This window comes from Osmerus eperlanus, chromosome 2, assembly GCF_963692335.1.
Source record: "Osmerus eperlanus chromosome 2, fOsmEpe2.1, whole genome shotgun sequence".
Lineage (NCBI taxonomy): Eukaryota > Metazoa > Chordata > Actinopteri > Osmeriformes > Osmeridae > Osmerus > Osmerus eperlanus.
Genome location: NC_085019.1, coordinates 582,169 through 595,837, shown reverse-complemented (window position 1 = coordinate 595,837; position 13,669 = coordinate 582,169). Strand labels below are relative to the sequence as shown.

The window sequence follows — 13,669 nt, the reverse complement described above, 5'->3', positions numbered from 1 at the left end:
ACACAAAAAAAAAACATATTTGAACTGAACGATCAGTGGGGATCTTCCAGTTCTAAGAAATGTGGTTAAAGTTCCAACTTCCCCTTTGAATAGCTGAGATTACCACCATGTTGCTTTCACATGGCCAGCCCCTTCAGGGCCCCACAGGTGAATGGGAGGAGCTTAATGCTTGCTGGGAGGAGCTTAATGCTTGCTGGGAGGAGCTTAATGCTTGCTGGGAGGAGCTTAGTGCTTGCTGGGAGGAGCTTAATGCTTGCTGGGAGGAGCTTAATGCTTGCTGGGAGGAGCTTAATGCTTGCTGGGAGGAGCTTAGTGCTTGCTGGGAGGAGCTTAGTGCTTGCTGGGAGGAGCTTAATGCTTGCTGGGAGGAGCTTAATGCTTGCTGGGAGGAGCTTAGTGCTTGCTGGGAGGAGCTTAATGCTTGCCGAGAGGAGCTTAATGCTTGCTGGGAGGAGCTTAATGCTTGCTGGGAGGAGCTTAGTGCTTGCTGGGAGGAGCTTAATGCTTGCCGAGAGGAGCTTAATGCTTGCTGGGAGGAGCTTAGTGCTTGCTGGGAGGAGCTTAGTGCTTGCTGGGAGGAGCTTAGTGCTTGCAGTCCAGGGCAGCGTGACAGTACCTCTCCCATGATCAGGGGCAGCGCTCCGATAGCTTTGTGCAGCGCCCGGATCTCCTCCACAGGGCCTATGATGAGGGATGTTCCCGTGTCAACGATCGCCTGGCAACCAGCCTTGCACAGAGTCAGCTGGTTCCCCACTTCAACACTGTCAAAAAATATTAATAACTGCAGTCAGTTTTGATCACAAGGCAATGAGGCAACATTTTAAAAAAAATCATTTAGACACCAAAGTGACTTCAGTCAATGAAATAATTGTGTTGAGCCTTCTATTGAGGAGTGATAAAAGCAGTCACAGTGCTAGATTATACACCTGCACTCCTATCATACACACTCCTCTCTCTCACACACACACACACACACACACACACACACACTATGATGACCACCAGGCTGGTGTGTGTACGTGTCAGCACCACCCACCCAGCCATCTGGATCTGCCAGTACGCCTTGCGTGTGACGTTCACGTAGTGCAGCGCTCCACTGAAGTACTGCGGGTCAGCCCCCCCCAGCATCAGCTCGCCCCCTACAGGAGAGGAGGCGTCTCTGCAGAGCACACAGACATGTCAGCTAGGATGGACGCTAGGACGAAGCTGAGGAACTTCACAGTCCCTGCTAAACATGAAGCCATTACACACTTCTCCCACTCAACAAAGAAAGGCACACGTAAGCCCACTAAGTGAACAGTTACATAAGTGTCCCCAGTGATACTTCCTTGTTTGAGATGACAAACTCAACTGAGAAGGGTTTTGCCAGATGTTGAGCCTGACATCTGGAAACCTGACATCTGGAAACCTGACATCTGGAAACCTGACATCTGGAAACCTGACATCTGGAAACCTGACATCTGGAAACCTATCCACTCACAAGATCCTGCCTGGGGGTGTTTAGGAATCTCAACTGGGCCCTTTAGAGGTGCCAGGACCTGCCACACCCACCTGCTGATGTAGAAGGAGAAGATGTTCTGAGGAAGCAGCTTGGCAGCCATGGCTGTGTCGAACACCGGGGTAACCTTGGCAACAGATATGGTGGGGTAGCCCATGCCGAGGATTCCATCGAACCGTGCCACAGCGAACGTGATGCCAGGCTGCTTTACCGCCTCACCAAACTGCTGACCTACAACTTCCATTCCAGCCAACTGAGAGGACAGGGACAGTAGTCATGTTCTTAAACTAGATCATCGTTAGTGAGGTCCTACAGAAGACCCAGTAAAGGAGTAGGTCAAGTACTGCAGTTCTTCTCTTAATTTAGTCAGCGGTTTAACAGATGCAATATGCTGCTTGAATGCACGCTAAAGTGGGAGGAATGTAACTGAACAATGGACTGTGGCTGTGTTGTCTGTGAGAGGAGATAATGTATGTGTGTGTGTGTGTGTCCACTCACAGTAACAGTGTCCCCACTGATGAACCCGGACAGGCTGCCTCGGCCATACTGGATTGAGAACTTGGTTCCGTTCTGGACGTAGGTGCTGGACTTCTTGGAGTTGTAGCGATGGTGGAGCCCTGTCGGAGCAGGAGAGAGAACACGTCAAGCATGACACACGCCTGCTGCCATGACACACGCCTGCTGCCATGACACACGCCTGCTGCCATGACACACGCCTGCTGCCATGACACACGCCTGCTACCATGACACACGCCTGCTGCCATGACACACGCCTGCTGCCATGACACACGCCTGCTGCCATGACACACGCCTGCTGCCATGATACACGCCTGCTACCATGACACACGCCTGCTGCCATGACACACTGTCTCTCCACCGCTGTCCACTGACTAACTTGGACCCATGACAGAGAAAACCTTGGGAGGACATTCTAGGCATGATTAACAGATAGAAAATCTGCTCTGTTCACCCCTTCACACACAGCTCATGACCCTGAACTCACAGCAGGCCACGTCCAGGAAGGAGCAGTGGATGGAGGGCACCCACAGGTTGGAAGAGCCGGTGTCAAACAGCACTGTGAAGTCCTGGGGTGGAGTCCCGATACTGATCACCCCATAATACTGAGCCTGGAGACAGACATCAAGTACAATATGTCATATTAATAAGCACATACATACAAATGTTAAAAAGTAGTCATCCTTTTCATTCATATTCTAATAGGTTTATAGTTTAAATTCAAGGCATTGGTTTTCAGGCATACATCCATGAAGTTGGTCAGTCTCTCCACTGGTAGTTGGGGGGCTGGGGTGGTTGTGGGGGGGGTGGTTTTGGGGGTGGTTGTGGGGGCGGCGGTTGTAGCCGGGAGCGTGTGAAGGTTCTGGGACTGTGTCCTTATGGATTTGCCCATAGCTTGGAGCTCCTCCAAACTCATCCCATTATCGCTCATCAGGCGGCGCACAGTCCGCGTCTTGTGAAGGGGAATCCTGTGGGAGAGTTTGCAAGAACCGGACCCATTATAATTCGATATCGTGTAAAGCATAGACGTATTATTTGGTTTTCAGCTGACAGTTACTGATTGAAGTCATGTGAACAGTAGATCATGTGCTCTTCACTTCCTGAGTCATAGCCTCGCGAACAGTTCGTTCTGTTACATTTTGAGGAGCAGGCTGTAACTATTCACAGTCTATCAAGAAAAGCCAAACATTTGCAAAAAAGCTTAACTTAATATAATGGCCTACACATAAAATTAAAATTTCATAGTCGCAAGAGGAGTCAAGCGTTAAGTACGTTAACTTATGTAAACGTTAATTACGCTAACTTATGTAAACGCGTCTAAGAAACTCAGCCTAGGCTACAGCCATTACCCAAAACATTTCAAACAAATAAAGACAATCATTCAATGCAGGTATCGCTGCAGATATTGTCGTAGTTCACGAAGCGAAGAAAACAATCTAATGTTCACAAAAAAGAGAACTGTGACAACACAACAACATATTTTACCTGATCACAGAAGCACTGTTAGCAATCAACAACGCGAAAGTGACTACACATATGTTGAGTAACGACATTTTTTGTTTTCGTTAACCAATTTGATATGGCTAACTCGTTTTCACATTAAACAACTTTGATATCCAAACAGAAGACCACCTTCCCAAACCGTCGCTCTTGATCTGGCTATATCCTTGAATACACTTCGCTACTTTCCGCCAACTATCGGTTTTCATTATAGTGGTCCTGTCCCTATTGGACAAAACTCATGAATCTCAAATTCTCATTGGTCTAATGAAATGTTCATCAAATTAGATTAGGCACCATACGCACCTCAGAAATCGCTGTCAGTGAAGTCAATGCACAAACTGTACCTTTATTTCAAAGTGATCTTAATCTATGATAAAGTTCGCTATAGTCATTAGATTGTATGCTGTAAAACAAGTTCCCTAGACTGCTGTCAGAAAGTGTTATGGATGCTAATTAAGAATAGTGACAGATCGGCTACAGTTTTTAGTCACACCTTCACACTGCGCGGCCTGAAGTCTGCGTGCCTCTGTAAATTACTGATTACTTAGGCTCCAACTAATTGTTTGACTGTTTTATCACTAAAATGACTAAATGTAAATGTATCACAAACGCTGTACTAAAAGGCAAACGCTACAGCTTTATGTCGAATCTACAATTCATAAAACATTACATTTGCATTTTAACATCTCTGGTTAATAGTTTGTAGCCACGGAATTGCATGTCATGGAAGGAAGACATGTACACTTTCTGGTCTGTCAAGAAAAGTCTATCAGTCTCCGTGAAGCGGAGCAAGGAGATCGCGCCTCAACGTCTATGTAACTTTTTTCTGATCTTTTGTTCCCGAGCAGGAGCCGGCACAACTGTTTGTCAAGAATGCGTTGGTGAATTAGTAGCACACTAAGACATCTCCTCTCGACAACAGGTGTTTCATAACGCAGGAGAGTCGTTCAGAGTTCAGCTGGCTGAGAGAGGACGGCCACCCGGGAGGAAACAAAAATCCCGTCGAAGACTCGCAGGATAAAGACATGGCAACGGTAGGGTATCATTCATTATTTGAACTGATCTGAGGATATACAGGAGTGAATCTTGAGTCTGTCACATAGGTCAATTCTTACATGGTTACACATACTCAAGATTGCTGATTATTCAGCAACAATAAATGTGTCTTTATTTTAGACCATCGATTTTACTTAGTCAGTTCTAAATGAACCAGAGTAAAACATCTGAGATTATTTGATTATTTAATGAAACGATTTTATATTTCTTAAACAACAATGGTCTACTTTAGTATTTTAGGGGGAAACAAACTACTAATACAAGTGTGCAACCTGACACAGTTGACTCACTGTTGCATAACCCGAATACCTCAGACAAGGCATGAAAACATAGTCAGAGAAACACAACAGGCCAGACTACACAAACCAGCGTGTCAGGAACAATTCACCTCCCCGTCAAGGTAGTCGAAGCTGTCCAAGTCAGTATTAGGCCTACATTAGATTTTTGTTCTAATTCAGTGGTCCTTCAATATACACATTTGTGCTGCTCTTGTGTGTGTGTGTGCGTGTGTATGTACGTTTTGCTGTCTGAAGAAAGGGGATGCATCACAGACAGCTTAAGACAACTGTCCAACAAAAGGACAATCAGTTCTCCATGACAACCAGAATGTTTCCTTGTCACAAGAATCCCATTAAAAGCATCAACCAACACAGATATGCATCTTGAATTTGACAAACTAAGCATGTTATACAAACATAGAAATATGACAACGTTCACTTGTTGGAATGTGCTTGGATCTCTTCCCAGCCCACCATACGCCCCAGGACCAAGTACATGGTCAAGTCATTGACCACAGACCTGCCAGCCTCCGCTAAAGACCCAGAAGAAAACAAGGTGAGGGAAGATACGAGAAGCTCTATCATGTTAGATCATGGATCATCACCATGTTGCATCCTAACTCCTGTGTCTCATCTCAGTTCAGTCTCTCAGGAAGAAGCCAGTCAGTTAACCAGGAGAGACTTCTGCCAGCCTGCAGCCCAGACCCAGGTTCCCAGCCCCAGAGCAGCCCAGCTCCAGCCTTCCAGCCCCAGAGCAGCCCAGCTCCAGCCTTCCAGCCCCAGAGCAGCCCAGCTCCAGCCTTCCAGCCCCAGAGCAGCCCAGACCCAGGCTCCCAGCCCCAGAGCAGCCCAGCTCCAGCCTTCCAGCCCCAGAGCAGCCCAGACCCAGGCTCCCAGCCCCAGAGCAGCCCAGCTCCAGCCTTCCAGCCCCAGAGCAGCCCAGCTCCAGCCTTCCAGCCCCAGAGCAGCCCAGCTCCAGCCTTCCAGCCCCAGAGCAGCCCAGCTCCAGCCTTCCAGCCCCAGAGCAGCCCAGACCCAGGCTCCCAGCCCCAGAGCAGAGCCCCGAGCCCTGCTCTCACGGAGACGTCCACAGAGGTGAGCTCCCTTCATCATCTACCCTGGGGATGGACATCCATCCAGCCTGTTACCCTGGACTACCTTGCTCCTGCTGCTGGGTTTACATGATAGCGGCTAACCCTAACCTAACCCTTACGATTCTGCAGAGTGATCATCAGAATATTCCAGAAGATCCCCGGCCCCCCGGTCCTGTTTATCCTCCTCCACTCCGACCCAAGACTGTGCCTTCCTTTAAAAACACTTCCTCTGCTACAATCGGGGACTGTGGTCAGCTTAAAATGTCTAATGAGCAGGATATGAAGGTAAGCAGTCAAAACACTTTTCCTCAACAAATAACCTTCACTTTTGACTCCTTTCTCATGTAAAAAATAAATAAAATAAAAATAGATTAAATCTCCTCTGTCATATTTTCTTTCTTTTAATCAGTTTTTCCATGTAACCACAATAACATGGTTGAGTATATGTGCACTCTGTATTCACTGTGAGTTGTTCAGCAGTCTTCAGATGCGTGTGGTGTTCAGCAGTCTTCAGATTCGTGTGGTGTTCAGCAGTCTTCAGATGCGTGTGGTGTTCAGCAGTCTTCAGATGCGTGTGGTGTTCAGCAGTCTTCAGATGCGTGTGGTGCGAGGTCTCCGTCCCCACTTCCTCCTCTCCGTCCAGAGCTCCGCCCACCTCTTCCCCGGTCCTGCTCCACCCCTTCTCAGCTCCCGTACGAGAGAACTCTGCCACAGACGGAGTGTAGCCCTCAGACCAGGCCTCTTCGTCCTGCACATCCACCCCCAGGCCCACACAAAGCAGATTCCCTCGATAGTACCTTTGATGAAATGAGGACCACAAGTGGGATGGTGAGTTATAGAGAATATTTAGCACAAACTGTTTATTGTGTTTATTCAGCCACCACTAACTAACCTTTCATTGGTGGTTTCTGGTGTTCACCAGCCCTCAGACACAAGCCACGGCAGGCCTCCACGTTCTCCCCGCCCCCCCCTTCCAGCCCTGCCCCCCTCCCCCTCGCTGCTCCGCCCCCCCCGTCCAGCCCTGCCCCCCTCCCCCTCGCTGCTCCGCCCCCCCCGTCCAGCCCTGCCCCCCTCCCCCTCGCTGTCCCGCCCCCCCCGTCCAGCCCTGCCCCCCTCCCCCTCGCTGTCCCGCTGCCCCTCAGTGTACGAAGCCCCGCCTCTTCTAACGGAGTCTCTACTGGAGGTGAGCTCACCAGACACTAACACCTCCACCTGTCTCAAGGATTCTGCAGGACTGTCTGTCTTGCATGGCACAGGAGAATCTATACTTACAAGAATTTCTAAACCCATTAAACAAAATATTTGAGTCAATTTGTAATTGCAATTTGCAATTTCACAGTCCTTTTACCTTTGTATGAAAACTACTCATAACTGATAGGATTCAGGAGGCTTCCTGTACCCTGCCAGACCAGCTCCTCCTGTTCCTATTAGCACTGTGTCCAGCCCCGTCCATGACCAGGCAGGCTATGACTCCCCCAGCAAAACCCAGACCAGTAGAACCCAGACCAGTAGAACCCAGACCAGCAGAACCCAGACCAGCAGAACCCAGACCAGGACTGAGAAGGTAACACTGGCTATAGTTGAATATAATTGTACATGAATATAGAAATGAATGAGTATGTCTGTAGCTGTACTGAGTTAGTTTTATAATGAGGATGTTATGTTTCCTGTACCCTAAGCCTGCCAATGCAAGAGGAAACTATACGTCTGTGCGTCCTGTTATTCCTCCACCACCTCTGTTCAATCCCCCACCTCCACCTGCAAGCAGCAGACTGCTCCTTCAATGTCCACCTGCCATGGACCAGACCTACCATACCGAGTCAGTGTACAGTGAGATAGACGATTCCCCCTACCTGCACGTTCTGTCTGAGGAGAACGACCTCCAGGTGAGACCCCCACATGAAGAGACAGACAGACTCATGCACAGTAGCACGTCACACCAACTGTTTTGTGTTCTCATTTCACCTCAGCCATCCAGCAGTGTGTACAGGTCAACAATAGGATCGACGACACAACACTTGCAGTCACAGCCACGGTCCCGTTATCAGAACAGAGGCGTCTCTCCTTGCCCTGCTGTGTCTGAGAACACGGAGGTATGAGCTGGTCTGCCGGGGCTGCATGTGTGCTTCTCTCCTGCTGAATATTCTACAGTTCCTCTCTAAATACATTGTTACAACCTGAATCCTGGACAGTGAATAACTTCTGCTTCCTTCTGCAGGATTTTGAAAGTCTTCTGAGATGGATGAGGACCATGGGAAGTGAGTAACATTCATTGATGTTATGTTTTAGAGCTGTGTTCTCTTGCTAGATCGTTCACAGGGATGCTGAACCTTAGTATGGAAGCAAATCACATTTCTGCAATTTGTTGGGGGTAGAATTTTTTCGGCTAGAATTTTTTGCAATCGAACCATCTCACTTCTCCGAGAACGGTCCAACTGCAGACCTTTCTCATCAGGCCCCTCTCATCCAGGTGTAGCTGCAGGCAGTCATACATGCAAACATGCAGATCAGTCATACAATCACAGGCTGAGGTGTGAGGAAAAAGGTCCGGTCTGAGGCAAGCAATATCCCATATGGTTTCCCGGATATTGCAATCATCTTTTTTTTTTTACACTTTTACACCCTGATGCTGCTCCCCTGATTATAATAACTAGCTGGTTCTAAAGATGAATCATGTTTGTTACCACTTGGGTAAAACCTCCAGAAGTGTACATCTTTATATGTAGTGAATATTATGATCACCTGTGTGCCTGTGCCTTTCTTTCAGACAGGGAAATCATTCCTCCATTGCTGTATGGTGTCAGCATAGAGCAGGAAATAAGGTAACACACACACATTTACATTTAGTCATTTAGCAGACGCTCTTATCCAGAGTGACTTACAGTAAGTACAGGGACATTCCCCCGAGGCAAGTAGGGTGAAGTGTCTTGCCCAAGGACACAGCGTCAGTTGGCATGACCGGGAATCGAACTGGCAACCTTCGGATTACTAGCCTGATTCCCTCACCGCTCAGCCACCTGACTCCCTCACTTGACATTTACATTACATTTACATTTATTCATTTAGCAGATGCTTTTATCCAAAGCGACTTCCAAGAGAGAGCTTTACAAAAGTGCATAGGTCACTGATCATAACAACGAGATAGCCCCAAACATTGCGGGTAGCCAAAACATGAAGCATACATTGTGAAAAACCAAATAAGTGCCAATGGGAAGAACCATAAGAGCATGCAGTTAAACAAGTTACAATTAAACAACATAAACCTCAAAAGTGCAAGAGTGTACCTGTAGAAAAGCAAGCAACAATATTATAATTCACAGTGAGTACAAGAAGTTAAATCAGTTACAACTAAACAACAAGAGCAACAAGTCCCTCAATAAGAGTCATTGTGTTCCTGGAGGAAACTAACATCAGGTCCAGCAAATAATTCCTAAGTACCGTTGTACTCCCGGAACAAGTGCGTCTTAAGCCTTTTCTTGAAGGTGGGGAGACAGTCAGTGTCTCTGATGGAGGTGGGGAGTTGATTCCACCATTGGGGGGCCAGACAGGACAAGAGCTTGGGTTGTGAGCGGGGGCTCTTGAGCGGTGGGACCACCAGGCGGTTGTCAGAAGAAGACCGTAGGTGGCGGGTGGGGGTGTAAGGCTGGAGGAGAGACTTGATGTAGTCGGGAGCAGTCCCGTTCACCGCTCGGAAGGGTTAGGGTTACACACATGCTGTATCAGCAACTCATGTCAATTTCTTAAATATGTCCCTCAATTCTGTCAGGGAAGTCAACCAGAGGGCTCTGCATTTGAAGAAAGCCTTCCGCCTCTTCAACTACCTCCTGATTAAACGCAGCGACGCCCTGCGCAGCCACATCTCCGACCTCAACAGCCTTGCCGACTGCCTGGTCAAGGTCCAGAAGAAAACCCAAACCATGGGCATTGCCGGGGGCACCGTGGGGGCCGTGGGAGGGGTGACTGCCATCGTGGGCATCGCCCTGGCACCGATGACCATGGGCGCCTCCCTGATCGCCACCGCTGTGGGGGCGGGCATGGTGGTCTCCGCCGGCGGCATGGGCGCCAAGGCAGCGCAGGCCAGCAGGAAGGGCAGCATGGTGGACAGGGCGAGGGTGGAGAAGGTGGTGTGGCGCTACAAGGCTGACATCACAGACATGGAGCACTGCCTCTCCTTCATCCTGGCCGGCGTGGATGTGCTGAGGAGACACAACGTCACCAGGCTCCAGAGCGCCGGGGCAGAGCCTGAGGCTCTGAGGCTGGCCACACTGGCACACACTCTGACCCCTGGCAGCACGCACACCAGCGGGTCATCCGACACTCTGTTCCAGATGTTTAGAAAGGACATGGACCAGTACTTTGTAGGGAAGGACGGCCAGAGGCTGAAGAGGGGTACTGAGACTACATTTTCCTGCCAACTGCGCCTGTTTGCTCATGGACTACAGGCACAGCTTGATGAAATGTGCAGTGTCTGGGAAAGATTAACATTTTTGGCCAGTGTATGAAGGTCTGTGTGTGCATGTGGGTGTACCTGTGTGTGTGTATAGGAATTCATGTCTGCAATTGTATGTGCGACCATGAAGTGTTAGAGGACATGGAAATACACTTTTTTAGCTCTGATAAGAGAACTAGTATCTGTTACAAGGTCGTTTAAAATTGAATGTTAATCTATTGAATATACGTAATTAATGTAACACTGTACTAAACAACGTAGTATATAATAAACTTGTAAAATAACCCCGTTAACGACGAACAGCGCAGTGATACACGCACAGTATGCGGCGGAAGGATATCAGACGTCCTAGGGAGAGGTCTATAGTCCCACTGCTCTCCACAGACTCCATTCCTTTCCAGCTGATATCGACGACGTTTAATTCTGTGACAGCGCTCTTTGGGCGAAATGGCAGTGTAAAGGCGTGCAGCGGCGGGCCAGCAGCAACCTCCTCAGTGCATCAACCCAGTGCACTGATTAACTTTATATTTGTCAAAATGACGTAAGTATAATTTTATTTGACCATTATTTATTTTGGCCTTGACAGCCCCACGAGGCCGTAAACTAACCTTGATTGTTTCAAATAAGTATTGTGTATATTTAACATTATTTATTTGACATATGTAAGAACAATTTAGTAAAGTGAGTGTGAATAGATACCCTGAATAATCCAGTCAATGAAGTACTTGGATTTACAGTAACATGTGACATCAACATACCGCGTGACATTGTAATGTTCCCCGCGAGGATTTTATTATCTATGGCAGAATATGTATCAAATGCAAGAGTATTTTTGTTATTTTAATGAAATATTTTAAAGTATCCTCGTGGCAAACGTAAAATGGTTCGTGATGCTTCACCATTAAAATGGCCGCGTGACAAGTGTTCAGGGATAGAGAACAAAGTGTGTGTGAGGGGCGGGGCAGCACTGCCAGCCAGACATGAGTTGCCGTGGAAACGACCCTGGTCTGACGCCAGTCGAGTCACGAGGCATGGGATTTACGATGACTCATTACATGTAGTTTTGGAGGTGCACCATTATGGCAGTGGAGGGCAGTGTTTCCCACATACATAGTACACCTAATTAAAGCTAAACTTGCCATCCCCAAACTAATCACAGATTGACAGTTATATTAAACTTTGTTCTTTCTCCCTCTGTCTTACAGGTCTTTTGTGGCAACAAACAGCTCTGCTGTAGTCGACAGCATTAAAGAACCTCTCGACGCTCTCCGCACGCAGTTGACAGACCCAGCCATTCACCATGACTCTGACCAACAACTCACCGTTTGGCCCGGAAGACATGGATGCCCTGCTCTTGGGCCCTTCCTGTCTCACGGCTGACCCCACGGGGGCCCTCCTCCACCTGGATGAAGAAGAATCCTTCACCGAGGGGGGGACGTCGCCCCTCTCATCATCTTTCTCTTATTCTTCACCCCCCCTCCACTCCCCGCCTTCCTCCCCGCCCTCCCTGCTTCTCCAGGGCGACAAGGTGGAGGAGCACATGTTGACCCTCCCGTGGCTGTCTGTGGACGAGCTGGGACCTTCCCATTCGGGCGCAAACGACGGCAAAGGTGAGGCCCCCTGCACACACACACACGCCTCTTGTGTGTGTTTCCCTCTTGTAGGGTACCTTCAGTCCTGGTGGTCAGCTTATCCCCCAGCTGAGTGTTATCATCAGGTGTGACTGGATCAGGGTACAGGGCCGTGGCTCTCTAGGAACAGGGTTAAGCATCCCTGCTTCCCATGAACAAAACAGTGTGGTCAGACTAGTCTGATGTTGATTCAGTTACACCGTTAATTGAAGCGTGCAGATGAATGACTTCCTTTTTCTTCCATAGAGGATTCCTTCTACGGCCTGGACTGGATGGCCGAGAGAATGGACCTGACAGAGTTTGACTTGGACTCCCTCGTGGGTTCTTGCAGCCCTGAGGAGCCCCCCAGCTCCCCTGACGACCTCCTCGCCTCCCTGGAGTGTTCCGTAGACTCCCTCCCCCTCTCCTCGCTCCCCACCCTGCCAACCCTCTGCAGCCTTCCCATCCTCCCCGCCACAGAACCCTTTCTACCCACTCCTGCATCCCAGGGTGCCCCACAGGAAGTCCTCTCCCCTCCTCCCTGCGTCCCTGAGGTCCAGGACGAGTGTGAGATCAAATCTGAGCCGTTGTCCCCAGGTCCCTCCCCCATGTCCCCTCCCCTCCCTCCTCTCTCCCCCACGTTCACCCTGGACCTGGGCAGTGAGGTGGACGTGTCCGACTGTGACAGCAAGCCGCCGCCGCCTCACCAGGTGCCACAGATCCCCAGGGTCGTCCTCTCCCTCTCCCCTCCCCGCATCGTACTTGTCCTGGCCTCTACAGAGGAAGTCTCCACCACCTCCATAACCACCACCACCACAGCAACTTTGCCACAGCTCCTGTCTGACTGCAGCAGGGTCAGCTCTGTCTCCAACCCTCGTCTGGTCTCTGCCACCACCACGGCCTCTAGGAGCAGGCCCTACCCCAGGCCCTGCTCCAGCACCCCCTCCTCCTCCTCCTCCTGCTCCTCTGGGAATGTGAAAGGGAGGTCACGAGCTGGAGGACCCCCGAAGGAGAAGAAGCTGAAGAAGATGGAGCAGAACAAGACAGCAGCCACACGCTACCGCCAGAAGAAGAGAGGACAGCATGAGGCGCTGAGCGCCGAGTACAGCCAACTGGAGAGGAGAAACCAGGAGCTGGAGGAGACTGCCGGCTCCCTCGCCAGGGAGATAGAATACCTGAAGGAGCTGATGGAGGAGGTGCGACTGGCCAAGCTCCTCAAGGGCTCAGGTGCCGGCGACCTCTGACCTCTGACAGATAGTGCTTGACAGAAGATGTTGGAAGTTGACAGGAAGATGTTTTATGAATCCACATATGTTCTTAGAAGGTGTAGATCGGACCTGAATGCTTTTAGATGCATTAATGCCCCCAAATGCACTTACTGTTCACCAATTCACCTAATTCTTCCCGCAATTTGTCTTGTAGCTCAAGATTAACATATCTGTATCTATCTATGGATATAATTATCCAGTTTCAAATATCCTGTATGAAAACCTTCAAGTATTTTCTTCACAGTATAAACTCTGTATTGTTGTGTAGTCACTTATTTACAAAAAAAACTATTACAGTTAATAGACAGACTTTTAAACCATATGTGAGTTTATTAATCATATTAACTATTTGAAAGTATTCATTGTAATCTCTAATAAAAAAATTATTAGAACTAT

The 13,669-nt window shown here is 48.9% G+C and overlaps 3 protein-coding genes across 7 annotated transcripts in view; 2 read left to right on the top strand and 1 right to left on the bottom strand.

Moving 5' to 3' along the window:
• Positions 1–3,702, bottom strand: part of napsa (napsin A aspartic peptidase) — a 54,754-nt gene extending 51,052 nt beyond the window's left edge. The window contains exons 1-7 of the mRNA XM_062478331.1: positions 3,500–3,702; positions 2,760–2,982; positions 2,502–2,625; positions 1,997–2,115; positions 1,552–1,751; positions 1,037–1,159; positions 601–761 (exon numbers count right to left, since the gene is read on the bottom strand). Of these exons, the coding sequence (XP_062334315.1) occupies positions 601–761; positions 1,037–1,159; positions 1,552–1,751; positions 1,997–2,115; positions 2,502–2,625; positions 2,760–2,982; positions 3,500–3,567 (1,018 nt within the window). The 5' untranslated portion in view covers positions 3,568–3,702. The remainder of the gene's footprint in view (positions 1–600; positions 762–1,036; positions 1,160–1,551; positions 1,752–1,996; positions 2,116–2,501; positions 2,626–2,759; positions 2,983–3,499) is intronic.
• A 435-nt stretch (positions 3,703–4,137) lies between these two features.
• On the top strand, positions 4,138–10,600 carry LOC134039298 (cell surface glycoprotein 1-like). Of its 5 annotated transcripts, none has more exons than XM_062485105.1 (13): positions 4,138–4,551; positions 5,321–5,407; positions 5,491–5,560; positions 5,681–5,946; positions 6,075–6,230; positions 6,423–6,773; positions 6,868–7,128; positions 7,324–7,509; positions 7,625–7,831; positions 7,916–8,038; positions 8,164–8,203; positions 8,713–8,767; positions 9,712–10,600. In XM_062485105.1, the coding sequence occupies exons 1-13, from the start codon at positions 4,543–4,545 to the stop codon at positions 10,445–10,447; spliced, it is 2,547 nt and encodes an 848-aa protein (XP_062341089.1). In that variant the 5' UTR covers positions 4,138–4,542; the 3' UTR covers positions 10,448–10,600. The 5 variants fall into 5 exon arrangements, with proteins under 5 accessions (XP_062341089.1, XP_062341078.1, XP_062341069.1 ...); XM_062485094.1 differs by having other exon boundaries at positions 5,651–5,946; XM_062485085.1 differs by having other exon boundaries at positions 5,491–5,946; positions 6,426–6,773.
• Positions 10,601–10,780: 180 nt separating this feature from the next.
• On the top strand, positions 10,781–13,669 carry atf4b (activating transcription factor 4b). Its single transcript, XM_062485211.1, has 3 exons — positions 10,781–10,936; positions 11,601–12,005; positions 12,273–13,669. The coding sequence occupies exons 2-3, from the start codon at positions 11,696–11,698 to the stop codon at positions 13,247–13,249; spliced, it is 1,287 nt and encodes a 428-aa protein (XP_062341195.1). The 5' UTR covers positions 10,781–10,936; positions 11,601–11,695; the 3' UTR covers positions 13,250–13,669.